Source organism: Diadema setosum, chromosome 9, assembly GCF_964275005.1.
Source record: "Diadema setosum chromosome 9, eeDiaSeto1, whole genome shotgun sequence".
Taxonomy (NCBI): Eukaryota; Metazoa; Echinodermata; class Echinoidea; order Diadematoida; family Diadematidae; genus Diadema; species Diadema setosum.
Genome location: NC_092693.1, coordinates 34,688,064 through 34,700,728, shown reverse-complemented (window position 1 = coordinate 34,700,728; position 12,665 = coordinate 34,688,064). Strand labels below are relative to the sequence as shown.

At 39.6% G+C, this 12,665-nt stretch overlaps 1 protein-coding gene across 3 annotated transcripts in view; it reads left to right on the top strand.

Moving 5' to 3' along the window:
* The window catches only part of LOC140232566 (septin-7-like), a 126,214-nt gene that overhangs the window by 97,635 nt on the left and 15,914 nt on the right, over window positions 1-12,665 (top strand). For 2 of the 3 annotated variants that reach the window (XM_072312659.1, XM_072312658.1), the window contains exons 8-10: window positions 1,517-1,567; window positions 6,388-6,484; window positions 7,184-7,343. In XM_072312659.1, the coding sequence (XP_072168760.1) occupies window positions 1,517-1,567; window positions 6,388-6,484; window positions 7,184-7,343 (308 nt within the window). The remainder of the gene's footprint in view (window positions 1-1,516; window positions 1,568-6,387; window positions 6,485-7,183; window positions 7,344-12,665) is intronic. The other variant, XM_072312660.1, reaches the window with a different exon arrangement.

Below are 12,665 nucleotides of genomic sequence, written 5' to 3'. Positions count from 1 at the left end.
TGCATTTCTCAATTGTCCAGTCTGAAGCGATCTGTTATCTATCTTTCAGGATTCATTCTGGCAAAAAGGAGAAGACCGTCAGAATCATTTTGCCATATTATTGCTCAAAAGGGATTTAATAGCAAAATGACGTTCGACTGCAAACGAAGCATATTTCATCGTTTACCTTTTTGGTTTAGGACAGAGATTTTAGGGCATTGTGAAACTTCCATAATGCTGAAAGACGTTGAGTGTAACTTAGCCATTTTGGTCTGCCACTACCATTGCATTGAATTGTGACTCCACTGAATTTGGCATAAGGGCTGAGTGTTGTTGTACATGCATACAATGACTGTATGTGTTGTTATTGCATCGTATTGTCACCCATGCATCGGTGATATTGGCTTTAACTTTAACAACTTCTTCTTCTTTTTTTGTTGTGTTTTGTTTGTTTGTTTCCATCCTTTGATTCTTTGACCATCCTTAAATCCGCACACCCCCTGTTACCTGATCTGTGAATCAATCCTGCTTCTGTGTTGAACATCACCCTGAATAATCTCTTGCTCTGACTTTACACAATATTGCATCTCTGACCTTTTACCACTCATTCATCTCTTTTCTAACTTTTGTCTTTTTTTTTGCCATTGTCATCTTTTCATATCACATCCTGTGGGGTTTTTTTTACCCCATTATTTATTCACATGTGAATTACTCCACTCTCAACCTGTCACTGTTTACACTGGTCCAATGTTTGTTTCATCCACCGCTATGGCTTCATATCACATCAATATTTTTCCTCTTCCCGTGGATATTCTCCCGTGGATATTCTCTCTCCTCTATTGATGACGTTCCGCTTCCGTGTCCATTCTTGGCTTCTTGTCTTCCTTCTGCCCGTCTGTGTATCACGACCCTGACCTGACCACTACCGTCGATCTCCTAATACTTATGTCTTCCATTCATCTTCCTCGCACCTTTTCCTCCGAATCTTCGTCCCACATGCCCACAACATCCTCACTGACCCATTCACACCTCCATCCCTATTCACACCCCAAATTTTACACTTTTCCTTCTTCCAACCCCTCCCCTGCCCATCCCTATACCGATCTCCTACTCATTCTATGACCCTTTTTCCTATTCATTCCAAACCTGTTCTCCTTTAACCGTTCCTGAATCCCTTTTCCATCGACATCACAATTACTTCTCAAACTATCCCCAAACCCCTCAAACCTTAATCCCCTGATGTCCCTCCCTACCCTTCCTCCAACCTCCTCCACCACATTTGCCCCTCTTCCACTTCTCTCACCACCCCCCCCCCCCCTCCATAATCTTCTTCACTCTTCCCCCTCTATATCTATCTCTTTCTCACTCAATCCCTACCAATCCCCTCTTTCCGTCCGACCCACCTCCACCTTTCCAACCATTCTGCCTGCCTCACCTAACATCCCATTTCTGGAATGCCATCATGGTTGGTCCGTGCACGAATGCGCTCTTGGTCCAACCAAACCACACCCCCTCGCTCATGTGAACGAACCAATAGCAACGGAGGAATGGCCCCAAAGAGAAAGAGCACTCTCCCAACAGTTTGAAGGTATACCAGAAATCACCGTCATTTTCCATCTTTTTTTGTTTATTCACATATGATTTTTTTTTTCTTTTTTTTTTTTTTTTTTGCTCGTAGCGACAGTGGTGACCAGAGCTCACTGGACGAGTCATGAGTTGCCAAAGTTACCTTGTGTTAAGTTCTGTTTATCAGAAGAAAAACATAGAACAGCTGACGCTTGGGGGGGGGGGGGGAAGAAATGTAGGATGTATGTTTGAGGGGAATGCGACATATTTGTCATATCACTCTAGTGTTCTTTAATAACTAGCGTCATTGTTATTTTTTCTAATCATATATAATTGACTTCAACAGCATAAGAAAAGTGAACATACATGTACATTGTAGTTATGGGAATGACAGTAACCTAGCCAAATACCTGGTAATTATCTGAAACAGATGACGAGTATAACTCTGCAAATTTTCTAAGACTGGCTGTCTTCTGCCTGTGATGGAAATGTCAACCATTTTGGCTCTCTGTCATTGATTAGCACAAGTTTAACGTCGGTGAATGGCAACTCATGATCTTGTCTCTGTGCGTTCTCTGTTCCCATATGATTGACTCGGTCACAGCTCCCCACGGCTTCACCTGGACTGAGTTGGTTGCGTGACAAGAATCGAAGCATTTGGCGAATTCTTAAATAGGCTTTACGCTTTTAGCATGATTTCAAGCCAAACTTTCCATCATCAACAAATACACTGATCAGTGAGCACACTGAATTTCACAAGCATCTTCATTTTCCATTCTCAATTATTTGCGTTTACTTTAAAACATTTTCCTTGTGCACTCTGCATATTAACCTCAGAATTTGGGAGTGGAATATCTTCTGAAGAGACACCGTGGCAGTCTTATCTCTATAAACTTAACATGAATTTGTTCAGTATTTTTTTTTTCCTCTGATTTTGCTTGTACTCTTCTTTTAAACGTATGCAGAGTTTCTGCTTTAATTCTTCATTTCTCTCTCAACTTCTGGGAGTGTTACTTTTCTCTCTGCAATGAGCAACAACTTTAATGTGCTGAATTTTTCTGCCATAGCTTGTAGTGTCAGAACATTTTGTTGCAGCAATAAAATGATGATTACAAATTTACAGTCATGTACTGTAGCTGCTACGAGGTTGTAAATGAGTTTAGCAGGGACATTGTTGAATGCTTTTTAAGGACAAGTTCACCTTCATAGACATGTGGATTGAGTAAATGCAGCAAGAGTTCGAGGAAAATCGGATAATCCATTTAAAAGTTATGAATTTTGGAAGTTTCTGCGTAGTCACTGCTGGATGAGAAGACTACTAGAGCTTGTGATGTCACATGTGCACAACGATATAAAGAAAATATAAAGAAAATTCAAGATATTTTCACTTTTCTCAAATAATAAAAGAACACTTGATTTCCCTCTTTCAGAAGGCAAGGGGGAATAATATTACCCTTTACATACGTCAGTGACGAGTCGAGGAAATATGCACTTTTTTCAAAAAGTAAAACTTTTGTGAAATTCTCTTTATTTTCTTTATATCGTTGTACGCATGTGACATCATACGCTATAGTAGTCTTCTCATCCAGCAGTGACTGTGCAGATACTATAAAAATTCATAACTTTTGAACGGATTGTTCAATTTTCCCCAAACTTTTACTGATGCGTTCTACTAACATTGCTGCATTCATTCAATCCACGTGTATACGAAGGTGGACTTGTCCTTTAATAATACCTGTGTTTGAGATCATGACCATAGAACAACATTGAAGTCTAAATAATTTTGATAAAGAAAGAAAGTGATGGAATTTCTCTTCTTGTTCATCTTGTGTGTCTGTACTGCGTAATCTTTTGTTTTGTGATAATCTGCGCTACAAGTAGTAGAGTTGGAGTTGATATCAGTACACTACTGAGCCATAGGTCAATGCTCCAAGCTTCAGACATCCTGGTAGAGCTGACAGAGTTTCTCACAATGTTCACAATAACTTTAAATGAACACCTTTGCGTAAATCATGTATCAGGTGCCTCTTTGTCCAAATGATCGAGTCGATAGGGACTGAACCATATTACCCTTAATCATTGCTCAAAGCAGCTGCAAGCTATCCAGCTAATGCCATATTCTCATGCTGCAATGGACTTGAAATCATTTAACAAAAGACATTCTTCGCCCTTTACATATCCTTTTTCAAAAAATATGTAAAGGCACGAGTTGCATCGCCGAGAAAGAAGAAACTTGTAGTAAGTTGTGCTGGAATGTTTCAGAATTGCAACCAAAATCAGGAGCAAATTCACAAGCATGGTCTTACTTTTAGGTGTTCATCGCTTTGTTTGTTTGTTTTTTTTCCCCTCTAGCTCAAACTTGGAATGATTCGTTTTTGTTTTTTGTTTTTTGTTTTTTTTTCTGAAATGTACATGATCTAACCAGAAGATGTGTCATTTTGTTTTCATCTTGATGTCAAGCAGCCTTCATCAAAAAAAAAAAAAAATGTTCTTGTCAACTGTATTTGTGTGTGTAGAAGTTTCAAGAATTGTGAGGAATAGATAGTATAGAATCGTCTTCAGACATTGCCTATTAACTGCTCATCATTTGCTTTGTTTTTTTACTGTCAATTTTATGCATTTCACTAGATACATTCAGATCTATGATGATCCTTAACCTCGAGGATAGCTAACATCGAGGATAAGTTCTATGGGGTGCCAAGTGTCGCACGATCGATTTTGTTACGAAATCAGTCATTTCGTCGACGAATTGAATGATTCTCCATTTCGTCGAGGAAATGACTGATTTCGTAACAAAATGGACCATGCGACACTTGGTGCCCTATAGAACTCATCCTTGAGGCTAAGGATCACCGTAACTAGTAAATATGGGGAGGAGGAGGGAGCATAATGAAAGTTATGTTTATTCTATGTGCCCATACGCTCCTCAAATCACCCCACTGAATAAATGAATAAATAGATAATTGAAGTGCAAAAATTTGACTAAGATAACAAGATTACTTTTCACATATTTAGAAAGAAATATCACATCCTGCTTTGAAAAGATATACAGTATAGCACTCTTGTCGAAATTGAGTGTTCTGAATCATGATTACTATTAAGTAGAATAGAGTAACCATGTGAAGATGGCATAAGACACAGGATGGGGGGAAAAGGGGGGTGATTTACGATTGAGGTCGTTCAACCTGAAGGTGTGAATGAATTGTCGCACAGGTGTTTGAAAGGATGATTCACTAGATGCTAACGAGTTGGGAGATTTCTGTTTCTGATATTCACCCAAAGTCTGTCAGGCTGATTATGCAACAGCCATTTCCTTTTTGTCTCATTGCTTTCTCTGCTCAAGTTTTCGCTCCTCTCTCTGCAAAACTGGCGTGGCCCTGGTAGCGAATGCCTTGTGGGTTTTGGGCAGGAGAGCTTTGGTGCGTTTGGGGCAAAACCTGTACCACAGAAGATAAATTAAGGAGGGGATAGATCACTTCTTTGATTGAAGCTTCCCAAAATGAAGAAGAATGAGGAATGAGGAATGAGGAAATGGCTCAATTTGATTTTTAAAGAAATAGAAAAAAGAGAAGGAATAAATTTGTGTTTTCAGTGCAGTGTTCATGTTTTGACTGATGAGAGAGCTTCTCCTAGTGAATTTCATTTGGTTACAAGTCCAATATTAAAAATGGTTACACCCATAAAAAGTGTTCACTGCTAAAATGTTTTGGAAATCTCTGTTAATGAGAAAACTTGGTCCACCGGTATGCTTTTGGGCCAAACTTACTTACAGTGAATGCACTTGATACATGTGTGAGACATCTATTCCCAGTCTTTACAATAAAAAACAACAGCAAAAACTAAATTAACAAATATTTCTCTGTTCTTAGTCATAGGGATTAATCATTGTATAATAGAAAATTTTGTGAATTGGATTGACACCCATTTGTTTTTTAGCTGTTTCCAAATATTACAAATTTTAGGAATTTCAGTGTGTGGGGGTGTAAACTTACTACCGTGATGCAGAAAGCACCTCCTAAAGTATCACATAAAAGTTTACAATCATGTCTTTTTCTTTTTGTTTCTATGTTGACATGTACAGTGTTTAAAAAGTGGCGTAGTATTTATAGTATTTGATATTCATTGAGTCGTATAAAGTGACAGGCATGATGAACGGGGATATTCATTTGCTTTGTCATGCTTTGACTGTCTTTTCCTTGTGTGAAACTGCGTGCTCTATTTCTGTAGCTGTTGCCGGTCCTGCATATTTACATTTGTATTCTTCTTTTCTCTTTCCATCCTTCTTTAATCTCGCACGATTGCGTGCGGCGTCTTTCAGCGTTCCCCCTTTGCAGTGTGTCTTTAAATTTAGTTGCAAAGTGACATGTACCGTGTATTAACATTATCTAATACAATACTCAAGATTCCCTTTTCTCATGAAGAGGGAATCTTGTGAAAGTGAAAATGCAATGATGTAATGTTTTGTGTTGAATGAATGTTGACATCAAAAAATTCATATCTGCATTTGCAAACAATAATGTTCAGTTTTGTGTTAAATTTAAAGTGTAAATGTTCATGGACACCTATTCTTGTGTACATGGGATGTTAATAGAGATACAATTTTTTTTTAATGATTTATAAATGGTCTTCCAATTTCATTCAGGATTGTACTCAGCTCTTTACAATGTCTTGTACAGTGTACATACATACAATGTGTGTTTAGATTGATGAACATATACAGAAGACTGAATTTCTTGTGGTAAATTCATTGATGATTGGAAATTACAAGTGACAAGACACACACTGCATGTATCACATGACGTAGTCTAATCTTTGGCCTCCTCTTTGATTTGGCACCCACAGGAACGCGTCCCGTTCGCAGTTGTCGGTAGCAACCACATAATGGAGGTCAATGGAAAGCGAGTCAGAGGTCGGCAGTACCCCTGGGGCATTGCCGAAGGTATTTCAGTGGCACCACGCCCTAAATGTTTGTCCCCAACATGAAAGTGCAGGGGTATTTGCTATATCCAGCAAACCTCACTTTCTGTTGGAAATGTATCACTGGAAAAGTTTTAGTTTTCATTGTCTGATGATGGACTTACTTTCAAATGTGTAAAAATGACGCTTAACCTGCTTTTACGATCAAACTCCTCATATATACATAGTTTTCTTGTGAATGAGTTCAATGCATCCAAGTGCACTGGTACAATTGTGTGAAGCTACATCTACTGTATGTGCTGTGTTTTCCTGCATATATTCATCATTTTGCTTACTGTCACTGTGGTGAGACTTTTGAATAGGCTCTAGAAGGGCAATGAGTTATCTCATTGACTGACATACTAGTAACTGATTTCACGGAGCTCGCGAACAATTTGCGAAGGACGCGAATCGTCCCAGGTTGCAAGCAGTAGTTCGCAAACAGTAAAAATCGTGCACTATGTGCCATATGAAAAAAAAAAAAAACAAGTGACATCTACAGCACATCTACAGGTAGTTACAATGTACATACATGTACATGTACATACGTACATGTAGGTTTAATCAAACATCATCTGAAGTAGTTAAAAGTGAGTTAGACCCTCTACCATGAATGACCCAGCTAACCCTTTGATTACCGCTCCTCCTCTTCCATCTTAACCCTTTCCTCCCCACCAAACAGTGGAGAACTTGGAGCACTGTGACTTCATCCCGCTGCGCAACATGCTGATCCGCACCCACATGCAGGACCTCAAGGATGTCACCAACAACGTCCACTACGAGAATTTCCGGTGTCGCAAGCTGACCGCCGTCACGTCGGGAGACGCCAAGAAGGCCGGAAAGTAAGGATTGCGAAATTTGGAAAGTTTTTTTTTTTTTTAATAGTGGATTCTCAGCAGACCCTTGTTGAATATACTGTACAGCAAGATATTTTCGCGAACCGGAGCCGACGGCCTTTTTTGTGGCGTGAAATTTTCGCGAATAGCCACTGGCATTCAATGCATGTAGGAACTTCACATGCATTTTAATTTCGCGAATCTTGCCTCTCGTGAAATTAGCGAAATAAAAATGCACATGAACATGTCTGGTTTTACTGTAGTCATTAGGGCAGGGAGGCCAAAAGAATACACATCTGTATACTAAATTAAACGTGCACATTGCAGTACCATAGTCGACAGTACTTCCATACAATGTACAGTATGTTGAATTTTATCAAGTGATAGGACTGGATAGCTTTCAGGCCGCATTTAGCTGCCATGTAAATTGACAGTGGGCTGTATACCGATATATGAATTTAATTATATCCTATCATACAGGAATGATTCCATGTAAGTTAGAGATTATGATGAAACGTACCTCACTATTGGAAGGTGGATGCATTCTTTTATTCTCATATCACTTGTAGTTAATTCAGAGACGTTGTGAAGATTTGGTTTGGGTGCCAACTAGCTTAATTAGAAATTTAGAATATCAGGATGGTTGGCCGAGCACAGTCTTGACAAACTATTGTCAAGGTTGCTTTGGTTTATACATTTGTCAATAATGATGTGGGATGGCATGTTGGCCACTATGACCGGACTTTGTGGGACCTTCAGTTTTCACTGCCCTTTGTAAACTCACAAGATCAACATGGACTTGCTACGGATTTCCAGAAGATTGCAGCTTACTACAGCAGCAGCAGGAACTGTTCAAGTTTAGTTGATCTTGATGTCGAATCAAGGGCATGATTAAGATTTACTCCAAAAACAGAATTGTTATCTTTGACCCGCAGTGGTCAGTGTCATTTCAAGGACAAGTTCTAAATGCAGAACAGTAAAGGGAAGTAAAAGTGCGTCGAGGTTGAATTGGTTTTCCTGTGTGGTCTGTGAAAATCTCACCACACACACCACGCATGCTTTGATTTTCTGAAAGGGCAGACTTTAAGACATGCAGCTTTCAAATTTGCATTAATCCTTGTCTAAAGGGACCGTTTAGTTTGCTTGAGGTGGGATTCAGATTTTAACTTTTTGCGAGATAATGAGAAACCGCTTATATGAAATATTAAAGAGCATATAATTCTAAGAGGAATTCAAAGTTTATGTGATGAAAATCGGTTTTGAAATGGCTGAGGTGTCCACTTTTTATAACCGCGTTCTTTTATTTTGTTTTTTGATACTTCAGCCAATTCAAAACGGATTTTCATCAAATAAACTTTTAATTCCTCATGGAATTGTATGCTCTTTAATATTTCAAATAAGTGGTTTCTATTAAGTATCTTGCAAAAAGTTACAACCTCAATCCCCATCTTCACCATAAGTATACCATTCCTTCTAAAGTTAATAAATTTGTGTGTCAAATTGTTTATTGACAAATTGCCCTTTATCGGCATAAATAGGCTTGGGGTTGGGGTTAGGGTTAGGGTTAGTAGTAGCCATGATTGACCCATTGATTAGACGAATCCCAAGTATGCTCAGGCAAGTGTGTTTAATAGGGAAATGCATGTTGTAGCAAAATTAGCCCGTCCTCAACAGGCTTTTAAAAAAAAAAGTCATGGGCATGTGTACAAAACAGGCGTTGTACAGTGTATCCACTAGACTATCAAGCTTCTGCCCCACTGCCAGTGCTGGTTCTAATCCTTATAGCATGCTGTGGGTACAGTAGTTCTTGCATCAAGTTCTTCTCATTACAACTGATTGACAAATTCCCCCTCATCAACATAAATAAGCACTAATTATTCAGTGTTTTTAGTAGTAGCCATGGTTTAACAAAAAATCATAGACATACAGTATATACCAAAAGAAACTTTGCGTTAAATTTACGTGTAACGCAAGCGCCGATCGTTACTGCCTTAATCTTTCTGCGTTACAAAATTAACGATCACCGTGCGTGAATGATCGTTACAGATCGTTACAGATCGTTACTGTGCGTTACAGATCGTTACTGTGCGTTAATTTTTAGATCTTGCGTTAGCGGACTTGTCATGTGGACTGGCAAGAAATCTCGGAAATTGCGAGACTCGGAGATGCCTCGGTTAAGTAACTGTCGTTCGTAATATTTACTACGGACAATTCCTGCCGGCGGAAGGCATTTAAATAGCGATATCAAATGCCGAAAAGATTTTGTAGTTGAGCAGAACTCCCCTGGCAATGTCGTGTTGTCATGGTCGTCAAATTTGTACTCATGGGCGCAGTCAATGGAATCGGGCAAGCAAAAATTTCGAAGCCACATTTTTCCCCACAGCCAGCATATTCCATCGAACATTGAACCCATGAAATCACGCATACGCAAGCCTAAAACTAACGCCGACTGTCTAACGTTAGCGATGTCACGATTTCAACAACTGTCAGACACTTACTCAATTCAGGAAGGTGCAAAAGTCCATTTATATTCCAATACACAAAGTCACAACGTGTGTCTCGCCGAATAACTGGTGGTAGTGTGTGGTGACAAAGCCGAGTATTTCGGCAGTAAAAGTAGCTGCAGCAGAAGAACATGTCTACCACTTTCTGCTCGCATTATTACACTGCCAGCAGGTGAGTCAAGTGGTGACTTGATAGGCACGCTTCACATGAAAGTTTACCCAGAAACATGAAAAATCCCACGATGCCAAGGTGCTAGAGTGGGGAATGGGGAGGGGTGGAGAGAGAGAGAGACCAATCAACAGAAGAAACCGCGCGTACTGGCGCATTCTCGGAGGTCATGAACAGTCTGGGGTCTTGGAGATGAACAGAGAAGGAATGTTTAATTAAAGATAGCTCAAGTCGAAGACCCAGGATTACAAACGTTGATTCTTTTTTCCCCTTTCATGAAACATGCCTTCACGTTTAGAAATGGTTGCACTCCTTAAAAAAAAAAAATCTCCTGCGATTTTTGTTAACTTAATATAGCCGTTTAAAACGTCAAACTTACCATGAAAGTGTTACTACTTGTAATACAATAGTTAATACTATACCTATTGCTTTAATCATATCTGTATAACACAAATTTGACTAGCAATGACCATAAAAAATACTTGTATTTGTTTTGTGCGGAGATTTTTTTTTTTGTCTTTATCCTGACTAGTTCCTATGAAATTTCTAATGTTTTTACGGCAGCATCAACAGCCTAAAATAAATTACTGACAGATTTATAGATTATGAAATTTTTGGCAACCATCCATTTGAACGTCAGGCATGAAAAGCTCCTGATATTCAGCAAAAACAACTCAACAGATCAGAGACAAAGTTCCTTCAAATTTTGAGAAATAGCACGCAGATTTGCTGGGCGTGGTAGGGTCCATGCTTTGAGATCGTCACAATCGTGTTGTCACCAGGGAGGTGGAGTGTCTCTCTTCCACCTCCCTGTTGTCACGGAGTATCGGGAAGTTCTCACAAACTCCAGGATCACCCCTCCCTGCCAACTCCATGTTGCTCCCAGGGAGCAATCTCTTCCCACCTCTCTGTTGCTCCCCAACGTGCATCGTGAATGCGTGGCGTTTCTTGTCACCGTCAGTACCCGAGGCTGCTTTGTATTTGTCTTGGAATATTGATTCTTCTTGTCAAGACTTGAGTGTAGTAATCGTTTTGCATGGCTATGTAAAAAATTGTGATACAACGTGTACTCAACTCGTCTTTGTGATTTTTTCTTCAGTCCAAAAGGAAGACAAAATAGTATCATGACGTTTGCAATTGTTCGAAAGGTCTGCTTTTGATAACTCAGACTACTCAGTAATCACCCTTGTTTTCCCGCTCCCAGGCCCTCCAATTTTATTGAGCAATCCACACGCGCGCGCAAATTCCTTTGCCATGTGGTTTTGCCAGCCAGCTGTCGGAATGTGCTTTGAAGTTACATTTCAGCCTGGCCTGGCTGGCATGAATGGGTGTCGAGTTTCAATCAATACCTACTGTTGTTTTATTCTTGTATTTGAACATGTCGTTTCACCTGACAACACACGGAGATCGGGAAGGTGTAGGGCTAGGGAAGAGGTTTTTGTTGTGTGTTGCAACCTAATCCGGGCAATTAACCCCAGAGGGCAATTACCCCCCCCCCCCCCTCCCCCGAATACTGGTTAATGGTAAGGTTAGAGTAAAGATTAGGGTTAGGTTTAGGGTGAGGAGTTTGGGTTATGGTTAGGATTAGGGCCAGGGGAAGGGTCCGGGGTAATTGCCCAGGAAGAAAAGAGGGACGCGCTTTTGTTCTTGGTCAAATCGATTTTCCTAGGTGATGCTGTGGAGCTAGAAAGGAACAAAAAAAGCAATTATGATGTCTGGCGTACTTCCGGGACGTCTTATTTTTCTTGCACTCTAAAATTTCCTATTGTTTGGCGTTATCAATTTCATTAATTGTTGTTTAGTTACCCTCTTTCGCATTATAAACTTAAAGTCCATAGAACATTCATTCGCATTAAAATCACACTCGAAAAGCTATACTGGTGTATAGTTTGAACACAGCAAAATGAAATAACGAATATCCCGCAGATTTTCCAAAATTATGCGTCATGTGGGTCAATTCATTTTCTTTTCTTTCTTTTTTTTTTTTTTTTCATTTGTCTTCTTGTCGATGTGGGGGGTAGATTCAGGATATATTACTTTTCCTTTTCCCCTTTCGGCCCGATGCGATTACTCCTGGTGCTGACATTCTTTCTGCTCGTCTTCCGATTACAAGTTATACTGTTGTTGTAAATAAATGCGCATGGAGCCCCAGCTGTATCGAAAAAAAAAAAAAAAAAGCTATCTAAAGTTGACCGTCAAATACAAGTAAAATCAGAATCAATTTAATGGTACGGGTTCGCGGTTTCAATCCCCTCGAAGCCCGCGATATTTGCCTTTCAGCAAGACACTTTATCCACAAAAGGCCAGGGCTCCACACTAACTTTTTTTTCGGTGGCCCGATCGGGCCACCAAAATGATTGATTTTTATTTTGTGGTGGCCCGAAAAGAAAAACAAACAAGCAAAACTACCGGTCCTAAACATATAAAAATAAATATCAAGTATTACTGAAGTGAGTGAAATGAGAAAGTGGGAGCATTTGCAGACATTGTAAACATCCGACATTTGTTTTAGCATCGTAAAGAGGGAAAAGTTACCGTTATTTATTTCTGATGGAAATTCAAGCAATCATCCAACATTTACAAGTATTTTAACACCTTCCGGACGTGAAAGCAAACATCCGCTCTTTATTTTATCATCTATGAGCCGATTGATAC